The sequence below is a fragment of the Pongo pygmaeus genome, chromosome 11, assembly GCF_028885625.2.
Source record: "Pongo pygmaeus isolate AG05252 chromosome 11, NHGRI_mPonPyg2-v2.0_pri, whole genome shotgun sequence".
NCBI classification, from domain to species: domain Eukaryota; kingdom Metazoa; phylum Chordata; class Mammalia; order Primates; family Hominidae; genus Pongo; species Pongo pygmaeus.
Genome location: NC_072384.2, coordinates 137,030,421 through 137,054,545, shown reverse-complemented (window position 1 = coordinate 137,054,545; position 24,125 = coordinate 137,030,421). Strand labels below are relative to the sequence as shown.

General features: G+C 41.0%; 1 protein-coding gene across 4 annotated transcripts in view; it reads left to right on the top strand.

Moving 5' to 3' along the window:
• IQCA1 (IQ motif containing with AAA domain 1) overlaps positions 1-24,125 on the top strand; it is a 170,169-nt gene that overhangs the window by 47,577 nt on the left and 98,467 nt on the right. For all 4 annotated transcript variants that reach the window (XM_054478407.2, XM_054478406.2, XM_054478409.2 and 1 more), the window contains exon 7: positions 19,340-19,424. In XM_054478407.2, the coding sequence (XP_054334382.1) occupies positions 19,340-19,424 (85 nt within the window). The remainder of the gene's footprint in view (positions 1-19,339; positions 19,425-24,125) is intronic.

Here is a 24,125-nt window from a genome sequence, read left to right as displayed (position 1 = left end):
TTTGGAGTCCAGTTAGAGTCATCCTCGTGGGTGTGCTGTGCAGACTTCACAAAGATGTAAAAATGCCTCTTTTTGAAGTAATGGAAGGTCAAGGGTGAATTTATTTTCCTTAATTGGATTACACTTATCTGATTGACTTTGATAAAATCCCTTTCCTTGCTTTTTTAAATCAAAGGCAAATAAAAAGCAAATATTGTCTTTTGAAACATGAAACACAGTCAGTCCTCAGGATAAATTCCAATAGGACACACAATGACGGCTCAACAAATTCTTAAAAGTTACAGTTAATATGCATTCCCACGATTTGGAACACTTATGCTTATCTCATTGAATCAGCACTTATAGTTGTCAAAAGGGGTTGTTTTTTAAGTCAATTCTTACGTTATTGTATATGAAGTTTTTTTCCCAATGTTAAAAGTAATGTTCATTGTAGAACATTTGCAAGATAGAGCTTAAAGAGGAAAATTAAAATCATCTGTGAGGATATAGAGATAGCTACCATGAAATTTTTTGATAAATTTCCTTCCAGTCCTTTTCTCTCACATATATATATTATATATATAATATATATGATATTATATATTATATTATATTATTATATAATATATATTATATCATATATAATTATATGATATAATATATAATATAATATATAATATATATATTTATATATATAAATTTATATATAAATTATATATATATAAATATATATATATATAAATTACAGTTTTAGGAATTCTTTCTCCAGTTTGTAAAATTTCACATTGAGATTTCGCTTGTCCTTAAAATATTCATCCAAGGAAAACTATCTTTGTTTTGATGGCCTCACTTTGGATTGCATGGATGCACTAGTTAATTAATTGATTATGATCTTTTTAAATATTTTACCAAATTGATAAAAGAAAAATGGTATGTCAGTCATCTTTTAATTTGCGTGTGTTGTATTAATAGGGAGATTAAATAATCTTTTGGTTTCTTCGTCGCAAGCATTGTAAAATGCCCAGTCATTTATCCGCTTCCCTTTTGAGTGTTTTTTTCTTTTCTTTAAGTGATTTCTAAAATGTAGTTATATATGTATTACAGATGCTAAAGCTTTTTGAATTATTGCAATAATGACTTCTCAGTTTATCATTTGCCTTTTTTTGTTTTTTGAGCCGGAGTCTCGCTCTGTCGCCCAGGCTGGAGTGCGACTGTGCAATCTTGGCTGACTACAACCTCCAACTCCTGGGTTCAAGAAATTCTCCTGCTTCAGCCTCCCGAGTAGCCAGGATTACAGGCACCCGCCACCATGCCCAGCTAATTTTTGTATTTTTAGTAGAGACAGGGTTTCACCATGTTGGCCAGGCTGGTCTCAAACTCCTGACCTCAGGTAATCCATCTGCCTTGGCCTCCCAAAGTGCTGGGATTACAGGTGTAAGCCACCATGCCTGGCCTGTCTTTTTTTTTTAACTGACTTATAGGAAAGCCAGAAAGAGAGGGAAATAAAGCAACAGTGAGAAAAACGATACCGTCCCCAGCAGCCCATTGCCCATTTTCTGCCAGTGAATGCCCCCTTGCTGGCTGGGAGCCCCTGGGCATCACTTCTCTGATGCTGTGGGGTCAAATGAGGTAATGCCAATAAAATACTTGGGCCCCACAAATTACTTGTTGGGTTTATGCATTTTATGTGTACATTTTCTGTTTTGAATGAGATTTTCTTCAAATATTTTCGTTATTATCGGTTGCATACTTGTATGTAGTTTGTGCATCCCTAAGTGAATTCTCACATTAGTGCTTGTAGTTTTTTAGTTAGTTCTCTTGGATTTTACGTCCTGCCCCCACTCTGGTGTGTTTTCTCTTGCTTCACACTTAAGCTCTACAGGCCTAGAATTTTCTAGATTATGTGATAGTTGTGTTTATTTTTCTTTGTACTGGATGAACAATTTGAAATAGCTATTTTTGTCAAATATTGCAATTTAAGGAACATGATTTGGGTTTGGAGGTGCTTCAGTTGTTCATCAAGCAAACATTGATGCCCTCTACTTAAACCTTCGGCCCTACCTCCTACTCCCAGAGTCACAACTCAAGTGTGGGCTCCTTCCCTGTACCCTGCCCCTGGCCTCCCTTGTAATTGGAACCATTTTGGTGGTTGGACACATTAGATGTGTATTCAACAATAATAATAATAATAGAGTCTCACGGTTACCAAGCACTCATTCTGTAATTCTATACCAGGAATTTGAAGTGCTTTATACATTAACTAATTTAACCCTATTATTGGTTTGCTATTGAACTGTAACAAATTACCACAAACTTGGTGGCTTAAAACAATAGAAATTTATTTTCTCCCAGTTCACAGGTCAGGAGACTGACATCAAGGCGCTGGCAGGGCTGTGCTCCCTCCAGAAGCTCCCTTCCTTGCCTCCAGGAAGGGGGCTTCCAGCATTCCTTGGCTTGTGGCCACATCGCTCTGTTCTCTGCTTCTGTGGTCACATCACCTTGTCCTCTTCTACATGCGTCTAACCTCCTTCTACCTCTCTCTTATAGGACACTTAGGACTGCATTTAGGACATACTTGGCTAATCCACAATCATCTCCCCCTCTCATGGACCTTAATCACATCTACAAAACCCCTTTTTCCATATGCGATACCATTTACATTACAGACCCTGGGGATTAGCACTCAGTATCTTTAGGGATCATTATTCCGTGTCTACTACAACTCTCAACAGCTCTATGAGATGAGCGCCATAATCCCTTTCATTCATGAATAACGTTCATAATGAAGGAAGAAATTACAGACATTTGTATTTGTCCAGACCAGGGCTGTGCAATAGGACTTTGTGCAGTGGTGGAAATGTGTTTGATGCACACTGTCTGGTGTGGTAGCATCTGGCCACATGTGGCTACTGAGCACTTGAAAGGTGGCTGGGGTGACTGAGGATCTGAATTTTTAATTTCATTTCATTTTATTTCATTTAAATTTAAGCTTAGATGGCCCCTTGTTGCTAGTGGCTTCCATATTGGATAGAGCAGTCATGGGTACATTTGTTGTCAGAAAACATCTTGCTCTGATCGGTATTTTTCACGGCTTGAACTGCCATCTAGGTCTCAGGATGTATCAATAAGCTTCATGTTAAAGAATCATAAAGGGGTCTCAGCTGTAACTTCATCCAGCCCCTTGGTGTGATAACAGAGAAGCCTGAAGCCCAGGTGGGCTGCGTGGCCCACAGCCAGCCTTGGGACTGTGGGCTTCTGCCACTGAAGATGCAGCAGCCTCTCCTCATCTCCCCACAGGCTTCGGAGCCACCTGAGTGGCTGTCATCTCTGGACCCTGGGACTGATTCTAGGCCTCAGGGTCTTTCCAAGTGAAAATTCCAAATTGCACCATCATGGAGCATTGCCATTTCTCCACCACCTACGCTTGTTACTTAATTTGTTGAAAATATGCCTGACTTCCAGCTCATTCTTCAGTGCAGAGGGAGGTAAACACCCACCCTCTACCCCACTCCCATCAGGTGCCAGCTCTGGCACTGGCCGAGGGGCATTGCTAGTCTGATTTTAGCAGACTCCTTTTAACTGACGTAAGCTTAAGGAATCTGAAAGTGATGTAAATTAGGTAGCCACATTCCATCTTTTAAGCCAACACATAATCAGTCAGAAGTGGCCTGGGAAAACTCAGGAGCTTGAGGTTATCGGGGTCCTCAGCAGGTGAGCCTGATTGAGGGTGTAGACCAGCCGCTGCTTTCAGTCTTGTGATGTGATGGTGTCTTCTGCATCTCTAATCAACAAATGCATTGCAAATGCCACACACATGCAGAGGAGCAGAGGCCCTAGAGCCAGGCTGCCTGGGTTCAAATCCTGGCTCTATCACTTGCAGGCTGTGTGACCTTGAGCCAGTTACTTAACCTCTCTGTGCCTCCATTTTCTCATCTTAAAAAGGAGGGTAGGGGTAGTAATAGTACCTACCTCATAGGTAGAGTAATATAGATTTGTAAGTATAAAGCCCTTAGAACAATATGTGGCACAAGATACACCCTCAGTAATCATGTTAAACCTATAGGAAGTCCATCAGATTCTCAGATAAATGACTTGCAATTTGGATGTTTCCCATATCCATAGTACCCCATGTTTTTATTCTGGAGTCTGGGGCCTTTGTATTCACAGCTGTACACAGCTTCTGTGGCTCCCACAGTCAAAATGCTGCGTTGCTGACCTACAAAAGGAGAGGCTGGCTGGTGGTGGAGGCACAGAGAGCAAGGGCTGCCAGGGGTGGGGGTGGGCATGCAGCTGAGGGGATAATAACAGGGCAGACAAACTAAAAATTAAAAAAAAAAAAAACAGCACGCAATGTGCTTGAGTCTCCAGGGCAGGTGAGCAGCATGCCTCCAGATTGCCAGCAAATGCACATTCTTTTTGCAGGAGGTCTTGAAATGCTTCATTATTTTTTTTGTTTTCATTTTAAAAATTAAGATACAGCTTAAATGCAGTAAAATTCTCCCCTTTCAGCGTACAGTTCTGCGAGTTCAGCTTTGTCGTTTGAAGGCTTGCGGGACCTGGGGAGACCTCCAGGTTCCTCGTCTGTCATCTTCCCAGTAGATGCCAGTCGAATTTGAGAGCTAATCCGCAAATAGCGAGAGTGACCATACTCACTGTCCAGAGACCTTCGGGCAATGGACAGAATGTCGCGTCTTCACGTTCCTCCCTCCACTCCAGCCTGATGCTCTCCCTGCTAGTATCTCCGAGCTCTCAGGCCTGCAGCACCTCCCATCGCTAGTCACGCCTTTAAAAGCTGGTCCTTTCTTTCAGATGAACTTGCATTTCTCTACTGCTCCTGCCAGGCAAGGGCACGGCACCAGGGGCTGCCCCAGGAAGCTGTCGTGGGAACCCAAGGCTTAGACATGCTCAGTGGCTTTCTCAGGGCTCATGGCTCATAAGAGGTGAGGCTGGAATTCATATTCAGGTTTCTGATTCCCACAACACCAAGTGGGTCTCCTCCTTCCGAACATGCCAGCACGAATGTCTTCAGCCACGTGAGCAGAGGAGTAGTAGGTGCTCAGCGTCATTTTGTTGGGAACAGATGGTGGTTGCACAAAGTCACGCGGCTCACTATGTGCCACCTGGGAACCCAGGTCTTTCCTAACTCCTAATTGCCTCTCTCCTACTTCTTAGCATCTTCATGCAGAGCATAGTGATGGTTCTGTGTAGTTAAAAGGAAACGAGAAAAAGACAGAGGAGGGGAGAAAGAGAGAAGGAGAATAATCACGGGATTTGAGAAAGCTGGCTGTGGCTTGCCCCAATTATTTTATAGATGACAAAGCAGATTCAGAAAAGTCAGGTAACTTGGCTAAAAACCTGCCTAGTTACTGGCAGATTGAGAACTACAATCTGGGTGAGTAAAGACTTTTTGAAACATGAGCATTGTGTAAAACTAGAATTGTTTCTCAAGAGAAAGTTCAGAATTGTTCTCTCTGAGGACTTCTAAGGACATCAAAGGAAGCCACCTGAAGGTTCACAATAGATATCTTCTGAGGACCATGGCTGTATGTATTCTTTCCCTTTGTAGTCCAAGTTTTCTGCATGGAGCATGAATTACTTTCAGCATGAGAAAAGAGGTTTTAGAAAGACAGAGGGAGACTGATGGTCACATACAGAGAGGTGAGTTAGAGGCTCATTATTTTGAATTCCTTGTGTAATTATATTTTTACTAAATTCTCAGAAGCAGCTGTGATCTGTAGAGATGTGAACCATGTGTAGGTTACTCATATGAGAAGGAAAATGACTTTTTCTACTGTTTGCTTTGGCGGAAAAGATATTAGGTTGAACGGTGGAAGAGGTGGGATGAGAACTTAAGGTCCAGGCATTATTCACTGAGGCCTTAGGGACAGGTGCACAGCTCACGTGAAATTACAGGTTTTGATGTCGGTCGTCACAGGAAATCAAGTTAAGAACATCCAGCAGCTCTAGGCTCTCTTGGTTTATCCGGGCGCCAAGTCATGATGAAAGACAGATTCAGGGCTCTTTGGCAAATGCACTGAATGGATTTTCTTTTTATAGGCCCGCAGGCTGTTCCAGGTTGCACCCTTGGGTCCAGCACACCCTCTGTTGTGCTTTTCTGTCCATCCCACTGGAATGCAAGTGATAAGCAAGCTCCCCGCTGCTGCTGATGGGGCATGACCTGAAGAACCCATGGGCTAAGCAGTCACTGCTGCCCTCCGCATGCCATCCAGGGCAGAGAATCACTCTAAAGAGGGGAAGGACACCACTAAAAAAATTAAAACTGGGCCAGTCACGGTGGCTCATGCCTGTAATCCCAGCACTTTGGGAGGCCGAGACGGGTGGATCACCTGTGGTCGGGAGTTCGAGACCAGCCTGGCCAACATGATGAAACCCCCGTCTCTACTAAAAATACAAAAAATTAGCCAGGCGTGGTGGCAGGCACCTGTAATCCCAGCTACTAAGGAGGCTTTGGTAGGAGAATTGCTTGAACCCAGGAGGTGGAGGTTGCAGTGAGCTGAGATTGCACCACTGCACTCCAGCCTGGGCGACAGAGTGGGACTCCGTCTCAAAAAAAAAAAAAAAAATTAAAATCGGTGCTATCCTGGGAAAGTGGAGGACCTCAAATCTACTGCATCTCTGCTGCAGTCACCGTAGCTGGGGAAGTAAGAGGACTTGGGAGTCATATTCTTTACAGTACTTAATGCATCTGCGGCAGAGGACAGAGCTGTTCTTTGGATATAGAGCCATTCGGTTTGTTCTAGCAAGCTCTTAATTTCTGTGTCATTTGGAGATGTATGTCAACATGTATGTGTTGCTTTGAGCAGAAACAATCAGGCCTTTGTGTTTCATAAATATGATAGATATTCATTTAGCACTTGATCAAATAAGGCTGGGGGATCTTCAGAGTTTGCCTCTAGACCCTAAAGTTGTCCTTTTCTTCAACTTACTCTTGTTGCTACTTTTAAAAGATTACTTCTTTTCAAAAGTAGTGCATAAGAAGTGAATTCAAATGTAAATGACTGAACATTTTGCTAACCTAACTTTTCTCCTATGTCTGTTTTCCTAAGCTTTCTGGATTCCTGAATTAGAAAAGGGAATGACCTGCTCCTATCAATGAGGAGGGGTTGCTGGGTGAATGATGGCGCAGGTTTTGAACGATGGGTCGGTGAAGAGAAAGGGATGACAGTGCCTTTAATGGGAAAATCTTTCCATCTCTTCCTAAGGTACTCTCTTCTTCCCTGGGTATTCATTTTTCTACACAAGTAAATATTTAAGAAAGGTGAAAATAAAGCATGCATCCCATTTTCTGAGTAGAAGAGTAACCAGAACCAAAATAGCCAATTGTGTGCTGAGTAATATATTGTTCCTTTTAATAAAATTTAAAAAAAAAAAAAGGAGGTTGGATGGGGAGGTTCCTGTAGGAGTCAAGCCTGAGGAGAATTCAAGATAATACTTCCGAATCAAGAAGGACGCTTCGGTCTTGAGTGATAACTGCTAAGACTATCCCGGTAATAAGTAGAAACATCAATGAATAAATCAGATTTTGTAAGGTGCCGCTAAGAGGTTGCCTTGCTTCGCATAACACTTTTTCCTCCCCTCCTTTGAGAAATAGTGAGCCCCTCAGTCTCCCAAGAAGGGCCATGGTAATTAAGTCCATGTGCAGTCAATTGCCTTTATTGAGTGTAAGTGAATTTATAGGCAGCAACTGCCACCTTTGGAGGCTTCTGTGCAGTGGCACAAGCTGCTTTCTTTAGAACGCAGGAAAAATTTATGAGCCTGCTGACATTAATGGAGGTGGCTGGATGACTTGGGGGGGGACCGGCCAGAAACCCCTCCATCCACATATTTTTCATACTTGATGAAACACAGATAAATCTCTGTCCTGTGAGTCTGAAATGGTGAGGCCCGTTGAAGCTCAGTGTTGGACCTCAGGGGAAAGATTGATCATTGTAGTAGCTCTGCTTTCTAAATCACTGCGAACTCCAGAGATGGTCATTTTCACATTTGTGCAAGAATTTTTGACAATATGCATAAATTTTTAATAGGCCTTAACTTGACCAAATGCTCCATACCTCACAGTTGCTAACCGAAAGATAGCAGGCATACATGTTTCTCTTATCCAGCTTTTGCAAACAAAAGAATGTAAAGGCAGATGGCTATGTTGAATGTGTTTCTATTAAGAAAGTAACATTAATCATGGAATAAATTATGTAAAAAATTAACATTGCCGTCCCCAGCATTGACACATGTAAATCAAAGAGTTTCCAGAGCTGAAAGGAACTGTGGAAATTGTCTACTAGGCATACATACTTATTTTTAAATAACTAAATGAATAAAGCTTGTTCAATTGCACCATTCTGCAGAGAGGAAAACTAACCAAGTACCCACCATGATACAATGATTTGCCCTAATCGCACAGCTAACTAATCAATGGCAGCTGCCCTGGGCTGCTTCCTTTCCAGTAAAATACAATTTTCATTATACATCTAGCCTCCCAACTGCTTCTTTATCGGGTGTAAAGCTTTATTTTAAAGTTTCTGATTGGAGCCTTCACACCCACAGCATGGCGTCCTTGGCCAGTGGGCTCCACTGGGTTCCCCACCTGTGAGCCTTACCATTTTAAGTTCTTACATAAAAGGCATTTGATAAAATTACTCGTCTTATTTTTAAAATTTTTAAATAGAAAAGGTTAATTCACAGCATAATAAAATGTAAGCTCGATAAAGACAGAGATTTTTATGTCTTCTGTTCACTGCCTTTTCCCAGAACAGTATCTGGCATAAAATAGTCTATAGGGATGTTATGAAGGAATGAATGAAAAACCAAGTATTTTTTAAACAAGACAGCTATACTCATATATTTTTATATATAAAGTGTTTTTGTTTTATTTTAAACAAGACAGCTATACTCATATATATATATAAAGTGTTTTTGTTTTATTTTAAACAAGACAGCTATACTCATATATATATATAAAGTGTTTTTGTTTTATTTTAAAGACAGCTATACTCATATATATATATAAAGTGTTTTTGTTTTATTTTAAACAAGACAGCTATACTTTTTTATATTTTTTTTAAACAAGACAGCTTAATGGAGAAATACTATAGGTCTTCCCAGGAAAGGAAAGGACAATGTAGATGACCTTTGCCCCTAATGTAATTAGTGCCATAATATAAATTATTGATAATACAGTGACATGAAAAGGAAATAAAAATGAATACTTTAAAGAAAGTGGCAAAATGTGTTTTTAACAATCAGTGATGGGCTAAATATGGAAGAAAAGTATAAGAACCTTATGAAAATTGAAGTCTATGAGTGTTAAAAGGAAGAAATGAGAAAAGACTTGAATAAATGGAGAAATGGACTATGTTTCTGGTTAAATAGAAAGATGATAAATCTGCTCTAGGTAATTTATAGAGATAACGCAATTTCAATTAAAATCCCAACAGGATTATTTATTGAACTTGAAAACATAATTGTTAAAGTCATTAGGATTAAAATAAAATGAGAACAATAAGGAAGGACAAATGGCACTGGATAGTCAACTTTATTATAAAGAAAAACAAGGTAAATGCATCACACTAATACAAAAGCATAAACATACATCAGACAAAGTGGAGAGCCCAGGAGCTGACAGAAATCGATGGAAATGACTAATGTATGATAAATGAAGGTTAAAAACATGGTAAGAATGGAAAATAACGAGTTGCAGTAACTAGATTGCTTTAATTGTTAAAGCCAACAAATAGTAGAAAGCTGAAGAGGCTGGGTGTGGTGGCTCACACCTATAATCCCAGCACTTCGGGAGGCTGAGGCGGGTGGGTCACGAGGTCAAGAGATCTAGACCATCCTGACCAACATGGTGAAACCCCGTCTCTACTAAAAATACAAAAATTAGCTGGGTGTGGTGGCGCATACCTGTAGTCCCAGGTACTCAGGAGGCTGAGGCAGGAGAATTGCTTGAACCTGGGAGGTGGAGGTTGCAGTGAGCCAAGATCACACCACTGCAGTCTAGCCTGGCAACGGAGAGAGACTCCGTCTCAAAAAAAAAAAAAAAAAAGAAAAGAAAAAAGAAAGCTGAATAGAGAATGTAACTCCCCTAAAGACAGGTCACAATTTCCTAACTCTAGAAACAAAAATATTTTCAAAGAAAATTGGACCCATTCCACTGTAAAAATTATAAAGTCAATAATCAAACTCTAAAACTAAGACATAAAACCAAACATGATATTTATTTTTATTACAAACCATTCTATTGTTTTATGTAATTACGTAGTTCCTATTTGCTGTAGCAAGGACAATAATACTGAAATGTATGTTTTTTAAATTAGCAGTCTTCCTCCCTCCAGTCCCATGCCTCCAAGCTAATCCAGGTGGACAGCTTCTCACCTGTGTCCGAGCACCTGCAACTGTAAATACACACATAAGGGTTTCTCCTCCTGTCCCTTTTTCTTTCAACCAAAAGCAAAGTGGCAACTCATGTCTCTTCACAGCCTGGTTTTTCCTCTTATTATTTCAGGAAGTGAGCGGGCTTTGCCCAGTGTGCTTCCATCATCCGGCAAAACACTGGCTGGGGAGAGGAAGTGGTTAACATGTAAGGCGTCTTAATTTTCCCATTTAAAATAATGAGAAATAGGTCTCCAAGAGAGTGTTTCCTGCACAGAGCACCTGATTTTCAGAACAGATTGTTGCGGGGCTAGCAGAGATGCCTGTAAGCCATGAACTAAACTGACGTGAATTGAATAGAGTAGTAGCATGCCACAGGTCTAGCCAGGCCAGCAAGGCAGGCACACAGCCTCCCACAGTGCAAAGGAGGTTTCTCTGCCCCAAGGGAGTCCCAGCCCCTGCTTCCGGACTGTGGGGTTCAGGGGGAAATCCTTCCAGGTACGATAAGGAAATGGCAGCAACACGGCCTGAATCACTCGGCTGCCAGGCAAACACCCCGTGGACAAAATAAAGTATTGCGGAGGCAGAGGCGAGAGAGTGTGCAGGTCTGGCTGGCCCTGGCTTCGTGACAGAATGGTGCCTTGGGGAGGTGCCTCCTACAGCAGAGTGATCCTTTTAAAACAAAAGACATATTATGCCATGTCTTGGCTCAGAGTTCCCAGTTCTCTCGCTCAGAATGAAACCAGTGCCCATACGGTTAGGTTCATCTATGTCCCAGTTTACTAGTGTCAGGCCTAGTTTATGTTTGATTAATAACAGCACCTGGTGGGTGTAGTGGCTCATACCTGTAATCTCAGCACTTTGGGAGGCCGAGGCAGGCAGATCATCTGAGGTCAGGAGTTCGAGACCAGCCTGGCCAACATGGTGAAACCCCATCTCTACTAAAAACACAAAAATTTGCCAGGCGTGGTGGCACGCGCCTATAATCCCAGCTACTCGGGAGGCTGAGGTAGGAGAATCATTTGAACCCGGGAGGCGGAGGTTGCAGTGAGCCGAGATTGCACCACTGCACTCCAGCCTGGGTGACAGAGCGAGACTCCGTCTCAGAAAAAAATAAAAAATAAAAACCTAACAGCGCCCTCTGTCATTCTTAAAGGTACCCTGGTCTAGGCATGAAATTCCATGGCTCCCCCACTTATAACAGTCTGTGTGATAGTCTCTGCCCCGACCCCCGGCCTTGTCCCACCGCCTTACAGCTGCTCTGCTCTCCTGGCTGCACCTTGGGCTCTCCGGAGGCCTCCTCCTCAGAGCCTGTGCCCATGACTAAAAAATAATAATAATAAATACAGCCAGGCGTGGTGGCTCATGCCTGTAATCCTGGCACTTTGGGAGGCCAAGGGAGGCAGATCACTTGAGCTCAGGAGTTCGAGACCAGCCTGCACAACATGGTGAGACCCCGTATCTACTAAAAATACAAAAATTAGCCAGGCATGGTGATGTGCGCCTGTAGTCCCAGCTACTCAGGAGGCTGAGGGAGGAGAATCGCCTCTGCACTCCAGCCCAGGTGACAGAGTGAGTGAGACTCTGTCTCAAAAATAAGTAAATAATTAAAAATATACCAAGTGGCACATTCCTTCACTTGCTTTAAGGTTTTGCTCAAATGCCATCATATCAGAGAGTCCTCCCTAATTATGTTGTATAGTATAAGTTTTTTGATCAAATAAAATAATTTCCCTCTCATCTTACAGCCAATGGTCTTACTGAGGTGTGTATCTTTGGGGTAGAGAAAAAGGGGGATGTTAAGCTTTGGGGGGATGATTATCTCAGTTTTTCTTTGCAGTTTGTAAAGTACTTTAATAGATGCAGAGATCTTTCCTAATTAAAACAATTTTAACACAAAATTCTCTGCAAAATTATTGTGTTGAATATGCTGCTTTTGTCCATAATAATTATTTAAATTGCAGCTTTCCCTCAATTATACTTCGAATCTTAATTCCAAAGCCACTTGATTATCTGCGAACTGTTTTGCTGATTTACAAAGTTGATGTGCAGCATGTGCTACAATGTCACTCCTGAATCCGCCCTCCCCCACCCTCCCCCGGCCAGCTTTCATTTGCTCTCAGATTGCCGCAACAGGCAAGGTCCAAGCCCAGCATGTGCTACAGTGTCACTCCTGAATCCGCCCTCCCCCACCCTTCCCCGGCCAGCTTTCATTTGCTCTCAGATTGCCGCAACAGGCAAGGTCCAAGCTGACTCTTCGATTGGGCATCCAAACCACGAAATGGAACCAGCGATGCAGAAAATGGAACTCATCATGTGGTCACATGAAAAATATAACCTGGACTATCTGTGTGAGGACTCTCTCATTTCACCCAAATCTACAGAACAAAACAGAAGAGGAGAAACAAGAAAGGCAAAGGTCACCCAGGAACACAAAGTGTGAGAAGTGGATGCTGATTTGGTCAGACCGTTGTAGGTTTCTCAGGTATTTCCGAACCATTAGTCAACATTTGGTCACCTACAAGTGAATGCTGGTGCCTTTCTTAGGAATTACACTCCTCTGTAGGAGTGATCCTCTTAAAACATAAGTCCCATCATGTGGCTGATGCTGTCATGGAGGAGATAAGGAAATCTGTAACACAGCGGCCCCCAACCTTTCTGGCACCAGGGACCTTTCTGTCCAGGTCTCTCTCCTCGCAAGCTCCCAGCGTCTCTTCACAGCGTCTTCCCTTCATTTCTTCTTATCACAAGGACACCAACCCTACTGGATGGGGCCCTCCTGCTCCAGCATGACCGTGTCTCTGCCAGTTCCATCTGCAGTGATTCTGTTTCCAACCTGGTCGCATTCTGAGGTATTGGCAGCTGGGACGTCTGCATGTGACTATGAGGGGGCGGGGGGCGCAGCACAGCCCATCATCCCTTGTGAGAGCTACTTTAATGGAGACAGGTCCCATGAAGAGTTCTTGAAGAGGCAGGCTGGGAAGGAGACAGATGAGAGAGTCACTGGAGGAGGCTGGGAGCTCAGGAAGCTGCATGTTTGTTAAATGAGTGAGACCTGAGCATCCCACAGATCTACGGGGGAGTGTCCGATCGGGATGAGGCACGGAAGGAGGAGAGGGTCCCCAGGAGCATGACGTGGGAGATGCCAAGGGCCCAAGAGACCCCATGCCCAGCAGCCGCAGTCAGGGGAAGTGGCAAGACAGGTCCGAGGTGGACGAATCGGCTCTTGAAGATGGTGGCTCCCCTCTGCCCTCTCCCTGGGACACACAGGCAGACAGTGCCTGAGCCCTGAGGAGTGTGTGGCTGGCAGTGCCTGTCCAGGGCCCAGAGCCCAGCATTTGGCAATTCCAGTTGTTTGAATGCTGTAGATGCCCACACCGTGTGGCAGCCCTAAGCACAGCAGAGGGTTTTCCAGGCATTCGGCCTGTGTGTCCCAGGCACCACAGTTGGTGAACATCTGTGTCCAAGCATCCAAAGGTCAGCCTGTGCCTCTCCAGGGGCCTGAGACCCCGAGAAAACAAAGACAGGGTAAGTGCCCATTAGGGCAAGAGGGCGGCTCCGAGGAATCAGGTTCCACAAAAAGCAGAGACTTCAGTTTCCACTTTTAACCAAGAGAACCGTCTTCCTGACGCCCTGTAATTTGGGGTCCTGAGTTAACTCCTGGAGAAGTCCCCAGATGGGCCGTCACCTGCAGTCAGTGCCTCAGACCCCATCTGTTTGCACCAGAAACATCATGGGAGCCAAATATTTTCCATTCACTGGTCTGTGATCATCAGCCCTGCCCCCCCTGAAGGTTTTACACCTTGTGCAGCGTGCTGAGCCCAAAGCACAAAGCACTCATCACCTCGCAGCTTCCTTACAATTAACGGCAGGAGCAGGACCAACTGTGCCTTGATTCTGAGGAGGCTTAGTCAGGATGTGTCAGGATGGGTTCCTGTTTGTGCCCCAGGACACAGCTGAAAATGGGGGGAGGGAGAAATCCAACAGTCAAGGGGGTAAAGTCTCAGGAATATAAAATAGAACTCATAACTGTCTCTCTTAACATGCTCCAAGTGGCCAAGTCACAGGCAAGGAGCCAAGGAGATACTCAGTCAGTGCAAAGTCAGGGGATTCTGGGAGTATCGCACAGCAGGGGTCCAACTTCTGTGGGAACAGAGGCCTCCTAGCCACCCACGGGAGGGACAGATGGAGTGCAGTGAGCAAGAAAGGGATAGTGCACACCCATCTGTTTGCACAAGCATGTGTGGGTGTGTCTGTTTATGTGTGACAAAGAGCTATCAGGCACATTGTCACTTTCTAGATACAAATTTTATATTTTTAATGTGTACCCTACAACAGTTTTTTTTCATTCTTTAAGGATAAGACTAATTAAATTTCAGATTATGACTAATTATATAAACTAACATGACAAAGGAAAACTAAATATGTTCATCTATTAAAAATAGCCCAGGCAGAGTGGCTCACGGCCATAATCCCAGCACTTTGGGAGGCTGGGGTGGGCGGATCACCTGAGGTTGGGAGTTTGAGACCAGCCTGGCCAGCATGGTGAAGCCCTATCTCTACTAAAAATACAAAAAAAAAAAAAAAATTAGTCAAGCATGGTGGTGCACACCTGTAGTCCCAGCTACTCAGGAGGCTGAGGCATGAGAATCATTTGAACCCAGAAGGCAGAGGTTGCAGTGAGCCAATATTGTGCCACTGCAATCCAGCCTGGGTGACAGAGCAAGACTCTGTCTAAAATTAAATAAATAAATAATATATTTAATATTATCTTTGCCAAAAGCACCATGATAATGTAATATTATTAAATCTTAGTATGACAGTCGATGTGTTCCATAATTAAGAATTCCACGTTAGAAATGATGTATGTAAATTCTTTTTGCTTTTTCATATGTCACTAAGTTTGTTTTGAGTCCTCAAAAACACTCAAGCTTTACGACACGAAAATAAAATTATGCAGTGAGGTTCCTTGTAAAAGTGGTTATTGAAGGAATAATGTGAGTGGGACTGAAGAAAACAGTGCTGTCATTTTGACTCCTAATGTATTCATGGTTTCTTTCTAAGCCCTGTCCAGGCTGGGCAATGCACGGGTCTGTGGCGGAGCGTGGTAAGTTTAACAAGGTTTCAGACATGAGTCTTGTGGACAAGCACCACCTGGGGCCCAGTATCCGCATCAGCCATATGATTGTGGAATGTGAGCTGTGTGAGGGCAACCTCATGAAGAATAGCTAATGGACTCTGGGCTTAATACTAAGGTGATGGGTGGATCTGCCATCTTTGAATGTCAGATCTCTGTCTCCCATCACTGCATCTAGAATCTAGTTGGGACTAGACAGATATTTGTTGGTTGACTATATGAATGAAAGGTTGGATGGATGGAGGAGTGAATACGTGAGTGATCCCACCAAAATAACTCCTGTATAGAGAAAGAGAATCAGGTTCTGTGTGGCCCCAGAGGGTAGCTCAGTGGTCCAGGGAGTGAGATGACAGTTCAGTGTCAGAAAGTATCCAGAAGTGGATGGGCTGCCTCAGGGGAGTGAGCTCCCCATCATGGGAAACATTTAAGCAGTGGCCAAGGGAATGGCTCTCAAAGTGTGTCCCAGGACCCCTGGGGGCCTTCAAGACCTGTTCAGGGGATCCAAAAGCCAAACTGCTTTCAAATGAATACCAAGACATTGCTTGCTATTTTTGCTTTGTTGACATTGGCACCAATGGTACAATAGTAGCAGGGAATCAAGCCAGCAGCTCCAGCACTAAAGTCACTGTAGACTTCACTGCTGTACACCTGCCTTTAAAAATAATTTTATTTAATCTAGGCAATACCATTCAAGACATAGGCATAGGCAAAGATTTCATGATGAAAACGCCAAAGGCAATTGCCACAAAAGCAAAATTTGACAAATGGGATCTAATTAAACTAAAGAATTTCTGCACAGCAGGAGAAACTATCATCAGAGTGAACAGACAACCTACAGAATGGGAGAAAATTTTTGCAATCTATATATCTAACAAAGGTCTAATATCCAGAGTCTACAAGGAACTTAAACAAATATACAAGAAAAAAAAACCCATTAAAAAGTGGGCAAAAGACATGAACAGACACTTCTCAAAAAAAAATTCATGTGGTCAACAAATACGTGAAAAAAAGCTCAACATCACTGATCATTAGAGAAATGCAAATCAAAATCACAATGAGATTCCATCTCACACCAGTCAGAATGGCAATTATTAAAGAGTCTGGAAACAACAGGTGCTGGCAAGGTTGCAGAGAAAAGGGAATGTGGAAGGGAATTGTGGAAGACAGTGTGACGTTTCCTCAAAGATCTAGAGGCAGAAATACCATTTGACCTAGCAATCCCATTACTGGGTATATAGCCAAAGGAGTAAAAATAATTCTGTTATACAGATGCCTGCATGCATATATTCATCGCAGCACTATTCACAATAGCAAAGACATGGAATCAACTCAAATGCCCATCAATAATAGACTGGATAAAGCAAATGTGGTACATATACACCATGGAATATTAAAGGAATGAGATCATGTCCTTTGCAGGGACATGGATGGAGCTGGAAGCCGTTATCCTCAGTAAACTAATGCAGGAACAGAAAACCAAACACTGCATGTTCTCACTTATATGTGGGAGCTGAACAGTGAGAACCGTGTGTCCCCCACAGATACATGGAGGGGAACAACACACATGGGGGGATCAACATACTTGGACACATGGGGAGGGCCTGTTGGGGCAGGGGTGTTGGGGGGAGGGAGAGCATCAGGAAGAATAGCTAATGGACTCTGGGCTTAATACTAAGGTGATGGGTGAATCTGTGCAGCAGACCACCAAGGCACACATCTACCTATGTAACAAACCTGTACATCCTGCTCATGTACCCCACAACTTAAAATTATTATTTTTCTTTCAACTTTTATTTGACAATGTTCTTGAGGATGCAGTAAAAAATAATATTATTCAGAGTTGACCCTTGAAACACATAGCTTTTTAATGTTCTATGTGACAAAATCAGCAGTGCTTATAAATCCCTTCTGCTGCACACCAAAGTGTGAAGATTGTCTCCGAGAAACACCTGTGAGGGGGTTAAGGCTCAGACTGAACCAGCCATTTCTTAATGGAACGTCATCTTTCCCTTGAGAAAACAACTGACAAACTCTGGACTTTGGGTTTTGGGGAGACTTTTCCTCAAAAGTGAATCAGATGAACCTGAAGAAGAACAAACCATCAACAACAGTTGTTGCCAATGGTAAAATTTGAGCTTTCCAGAAAAAATTATGATTTTGGAAAATTTGTATTCACTCCTATGAGTTGGAGAGGTTCCCATGACTTAGACCTTCCATTATAAGATCTGTGGTGTTATTAATGAATGTGATTTTCAATATGATGAAATGTATCAACTGTGGGAAGACCCACATAATTCTGCAAACCATTGTTTTCCAGTGACCAAGACCTGAGGACACAAAATCATGCATGGGCAAAAGGTCTATTCCAGGCAAAAGACAGATCCACAGATTTTCCTGTGACAGAGAGGGGGAAAGTTCATTGATATGGGTTCAGATTCCACATCACAGCCAGCCTGTAGGAAGCTACCAGTTGTCTAGCTGTGGTGTAGTATCAAAGCAGAATATTCAGTTAGCTAAAAGGGCTATTAAAATACTTCTTCTTGTTCTATGTACTCATCCATGTGAGACCAGATTTTCTTCCTATACTTCAACCAAAACAAAAGATTTCCACAGACTGAGTGCAGAAACAGATATAAGCATCCAGTTAGTTGCCATTCAGCCAGACACAAAAGAGACTTGAAAAGATGCAAAGCTGTGACACTCTTCTTGCTAGTTTTTACCTTTAGTTTTGGAAAATATATTTATTATCCATAAAACGTTATTTATGTTAACATATAATGAGCTTACTTTATTTTTAAATTAACTAAAATATATATTTTATAAATTTCTAAGCTTTAATTTTTTGTTTATTTTGGAGATAGGATCTTGTTCTGTCACCCAGTCTGGAGTGCAGTGGTGTAGTCATGGCTCACTTAAGCCTCAAATTCCTGGACTTAGGTGATCCTCCCACCTCAGCCTTTCAAAGTGTTGGGATTATAGGCGTGAAACACTGTGCCCAGCCAGATTTAATATTTAACACAGTAAATTATTGATAGCTGTAACTCATCTAGCAAAAACTCTTTGGGATCCTCAAAAATTAATAACAATATAAAGGGCTTCTGAGGCCAAAAGTTTGGGAACCAGTTTTTTAAGAGCCATTTTAAACATGGTGGTCACCTCTAAACCTCAGATTCTGTACTTCTGTGAATTAATGGAACTAACTTGGCAAGTAGTCTTACGTACAATAAATATAACATTCATGTCAAAGTCAATTTCTTTTAAGAATACTATCTACCCCTTCTGAAATTCTGAACATTAAATTTCAAAGTCTGCTTTTTTAAAATGTAGAAATTATGTGGTTACGGAAAAATAATACTATTTGGAACCCATATAGGGCCTCAGACTTAACTAAAACCTGAAGCATGGGTGTGTTATTTCACACATTATTACTAACTGTGTAATTTCGACAACTCCATCCTCCTGTTTAGTATGAAAATCCTGTGTTTATCCTCAATTTTAAACAGGAAGAAATGATTTGTGCTTCTGTCTTCATTCTTAACTCAAACACAAAGCATCTCAACATTAAAAAAAAAAAAGAAGGAAAAAAGTACAATCTGTTTTAAAGAGAGATGTTTGCATCAGACTAACAATTCTCTAGAGGAAGGAAACCTGCTACTGAATGTCATCAGTACCTTCAGTTTCTTCAAGACACCATGCCCGGCCCTTGATCTACAGGGAACCCTCTACCCTTAATGACCATCACTCATTTAAATGAACATAAGCAAATAAATTAAATGGGATATCTAACAAGAGAGGACTTCATTTCTATTTTAATTTGCTATTTTTTTTCTGCAGAAATTTAACCGGGACATTTCCTGAGTACCCTGACATTGAAGAAGGAGGGTCAGCTATTATTTTTTCTAACAAGACCATACAACAGGTACAAATATGCTTGAGATATAAAATGTAAATATATCAAATGACATTTCTTTAAACTTTAAAATTAATGAATTTATAGCATTATTAGGTCTTGGTTATTTTCCTACAAATATTTACATGGAAATACTTTTGGGTATTCATCATTGTACACACTTTCATATTTATTCAAAATGAGTTCTTTTTTTTCCCCCGTCTTATCTTTGAAAGAGATGTGATGATGTGTGAAAGTTGTTTTCTTAGTAAATTCTGAGTAGCTTGGCTGCAGGAGCCCTTCGTGTTCTGGTCCCAGCTTCCCTCTCCCCCTCATCTCCAAGCCCCACCTCCTCAGCAGGCCCTTGGCTCCAGCAGTCCACTCACCTGTGCTCCTGGCTCATGCCACTGCTCCTTTGGGCGTGCCATGCTCTTCCTGAGTTCTAGGGGCCTTTCTGCTTAGCTCCTGCTCCCCTGTCAAGACCCATCTCCTTGCCTTTTTTCAAGTGAAACACCTTTGATCATCTCTGTAGATGCTTCAGTGGCATTTGATGAAATTGATATTTAAAACTATTTTTTTTAATGTCTTCATAAACTAGGAATAGGAAAATTCTTCTTAGCTTCACAGTATTTAGCATAGAAACCAAGAGAAGATTTGCATTATACTCAATCATGAGGCATTAGAGGCATTGTCAAAATGAAAATCAATAAGGACAATTTGTCTTATCTCCTGAGTAAAATTTTCCCCAACTGCCCAGAACCTGGGTGACTAACCCTTCCTGTAAAGCCCTGTGCTATTAACATCACTCATTTGACATTTACCCTATGCTACTTCACATGGACACCTTTCTTTTAAGGGGCCTTCAAACATACAGCATTTTATTTGAATTTCTATTAAACTGGTTCACCATTTACAAGCTTGTATCATAACATTCATGTGCATGCTTTATCTCTTCCTTAGCCTGTCAACTTCTCAAGAGGAAGGACTTTTAATTTGCATATATAAACGTTCAACAAATATTTGCTGAACAAAAGAACAGAAGGCTTATCTTCTCCATGAGATTATAAACCTTCTGAGGGCAAGAACTATATTTTACGATTCTCTAAAATCATAGAATTGAGTGCATAGTAAGTGCTCAATATTTATTTAGTTTTTCTTAATAATGATAATATTAGTTTTACAGCCATGAGAACATAGTCTCTAATTTTTTAAATTAAATTAAAAACGTTTTCTTTTTTAAGGAAATAAAATTGTTAGGTTAAATCTGTTGAAAAAAATAAAATCAAGAAAAGAATAGTTGCTATCAGAACTATTGGTGAATGTTTCCTTGGACATCCTAAAAAATGCCAAACAAATAAGAAAAAGGAAAGAAGTGATAAATATTTTAAAGTGATAATTTTGTCATTGTTTTAAGATCATGTAATTATCTCCCTAGGAAACCCAATACATTTAACAAGAAATTATATTGACAAATTATACAGAATTGTACAGAATTACACTGACAAAATCTCACTGAAGAAAATGAAAGAAGACTTGAATGATAGACTGAACAATTATTTATCTGGATAAAAAGACTCAATAAAGTACAAATACACACTATCCTTTTATTATTCTATGAAGTTAATGCAGTTCCAATTAAAATCAAAACAAGTTTTTATTGACATAATTATTTTCAAGTATCTGAAGAATGAATGCATGGAAATATCCCAAAAGTTTTTTTAAAAAACTGTGATAGGGAACTTTCCATATTGATATAAAACAAATTGTAAAGATATAAAGTAGCCAAAACACCACAATGTTGGAAAATGAATAGACAGATAACAAAAATAACAGATAACATTTGTTGGACAAATATTCTGTGCCAGGTACCATGCAAGCACTTTATATAAGTCAACTCATTTAATTCTTCCAAACTATGAAGATCAAAAATTTGGCCAAATTAGTTGTGGGGCTGAGGTTCAAACTCAAGGAGTCTGACTTTAGAATAGTGTGCTCAGAAATTTAGTCAGGTACACATATCAGAATTCAGTAGTGTACTGATGACATTTCAAATAAATGGGGAAGGACAGACTAATAAATAATATTATTTAATAAATAATAACTGGCTCACCATTTGGCAAAATCAAGTAGAGCCTTCCTTATTATACCAAAACAAATTTCAGATGAATTAAATATTTACATGTAAAAATGTTAAACCACAAATTACTAAAGAAATTGTTTGAATTGGAGAAAAATTTCATAAGCATGTCACCACAGGCAAACACCATGAAGAGAATCTGCCCATATACTTAACTGCACAAAACTCAAATAGCAAAATGGCCAAAAAAAATCACAAATGAAGTTCAAGGTATATGATAACTGAGGAAAACATTTGCAACATACATGACAATGGGTATTTTTCATATATAAATATTTCTCAGAAAATAATAAAAATTGGAACACCCTGATAAAAAAGCAAAGAATATAAACAGGAATTTAACATAAGAAAAATTTTTAAAACTCACTGGCAAATAAATGTATAAAGTAATGTTGCCATATCTCTTTTCACCTATAGTACTGGTAAAAATTTTAAGTCATTGTAATGACTGGAGTTGGTGTGCATGTGGGAAAAAGTCACTCTCATACATTGCTACTGGATATGTAAATTAGCATGACATTTTTAAGTGACATGGATCAAACAAATATCAAAACTTTTCATGTGTATGTGCTTTGGCTCATAAATGCTCTTTGAGGAATTTATACTAAAGAAATAATAATAACAGAAGTTGTCATAGGCCAGAGATCAACATCCTTTTTTTGTAAAAGGACAAACAGTAAATATTTTAGGCTGTGGCACATACATTCTCTGCTGGCACTACTCAGCTCTGCCAATATGGCATTGATATGCTTTGTCTCTCTGTCCCCACCCAAATCTCATCTCAAATCCCCACATGTCAATGGAGAGACCTGATGGGGGTGGTTTCCCCCAGACTGTTCTTGTGATCGTGAGTTCTCACAACATCTGATGGTTTTATAAGGGGGCATTTCCCCCTTTGTGCTCTCTCTCTCTCTCTCTCCTACCATCACGTAAGACATGCTTGCTTTCCCTTCCGTCATGATTGTAAGTTTCCTGATGCCTCCCCAGCCATGTGGAACTGTGAGTCAATTAAACCCCTTTTCTTTATAAATTACCCAGTCTCAGGCAGTTCTTTATAGCAATGTGAGAATGAACTAATACAGGCATCAAAGAAGCCATAGATAACATGTAAATGATGGGCATGGCTGTGTTCCAGTCACACTTCATTTCAAAAATGGGCAGGCGGCCGGCCAGAGCCGGCCCATGTGCCATAATGTACTGACCCCTGCCATGGATGCTGTTCACGTCTGCCTTGTTTATTGCATTGACAAAGAAGAAAACAGCCTGATGTTCTTTAACAGGGAATTCGTTAAGTAACATGAAGTTCTCTGCAGCAGTAAAAACCAGGCATTAGCTCAGGGTTTCAGGACTTCAGCATGACTGACCCTGCTGTCAGCCTCCCTGTGTCCCTGTGCTCCCCTCCAAGAGCCCCCAGAGTTAAGCACACAGGAATTGCTCTTCCTTCACTTCTCCATCAGAAACCAGCCTCTGCTCCCAAAGGCTGTCTCAGCCCTCTAGAGGACTCCTCCCTCCTCCACTGAATTCCGTGAGCACTAAATATTGACCCTATTATTTGGCAGTTAGTCAAGCCCTGCCTTGAGTGATTGTCATTTTGATTTGGGGTTGTTTCACTTTTTGTATGTGTTTAGGTGTTGTCCCACCAGCTAAATTGCCAGGCACAAGTTGTGTCTTGAAAGTCCATGGCAAGCATCCAGACACATTTTATGTTCAGATAGAAAGGTAGCGATTATAGGATTAAGAATGTTGGTAGAACATCTAAATTGCCATGAGAAACATTAAAAAATACTAGTCAAAAGAAAATTGAGAATGTCTGGTTAACACATTGAAAGAGAACAGAGGAGACCACAAAGCAGCTTAGCCTTGAAAGACAGATGATTGAAGAGTCAGAACGGCATGGTGATTACAAATCACAGTTCCCCCACACACTAGACCTGCAACCTTAGACAAGCTTCATCCCCCCACCCCCAGATTCAGTTTTCTCATCTGTAAATGGAGATTACTAGCAACATCTACCTCCCTGCCCTGAGGTAATAATTAGATGAGGCAATACACGTGAGGTACTTAGAGCAGAGCTTGGCATATTGAAACCCTTCAGAAAATCGTAGCAGTTGTTACTAACGTTAACAGTAGCCATTGTACTCATAGCCTGAATGGAGAATAAGCCAGGCATTATCATTATAACAGTAAACATACAAGGTGAAATATATATTAATAAAACACAAAATAATACAAATGCTTTTTATGAAACGAGCATAACGTTGATTAAAAAAAAACCCAAAAAAGATTGAACACAAAAAAAGACACAGATCTGTCTCCCTTATGAGTATTAACACAAACATTTTAACTGAAGTGTTAGCACACTAAAATCAGCACCACATTAAATTAGTAAAACACCACAAGTGGTGATTATTCCAGGATGCAAGAATGGTTTGGGTTAAGGATGTCTATGAATGCACTGCGTCGTATTAAAAAATCCAAAAGGGAAAACCATAAGCTCCTCACTATGGAGGCTGCAAGGGTATTTTACAAATTTAACATCCATTCTTGATATTTAAAAATAGAACTCCACAAAATTGGAATAGATGTATACTTGT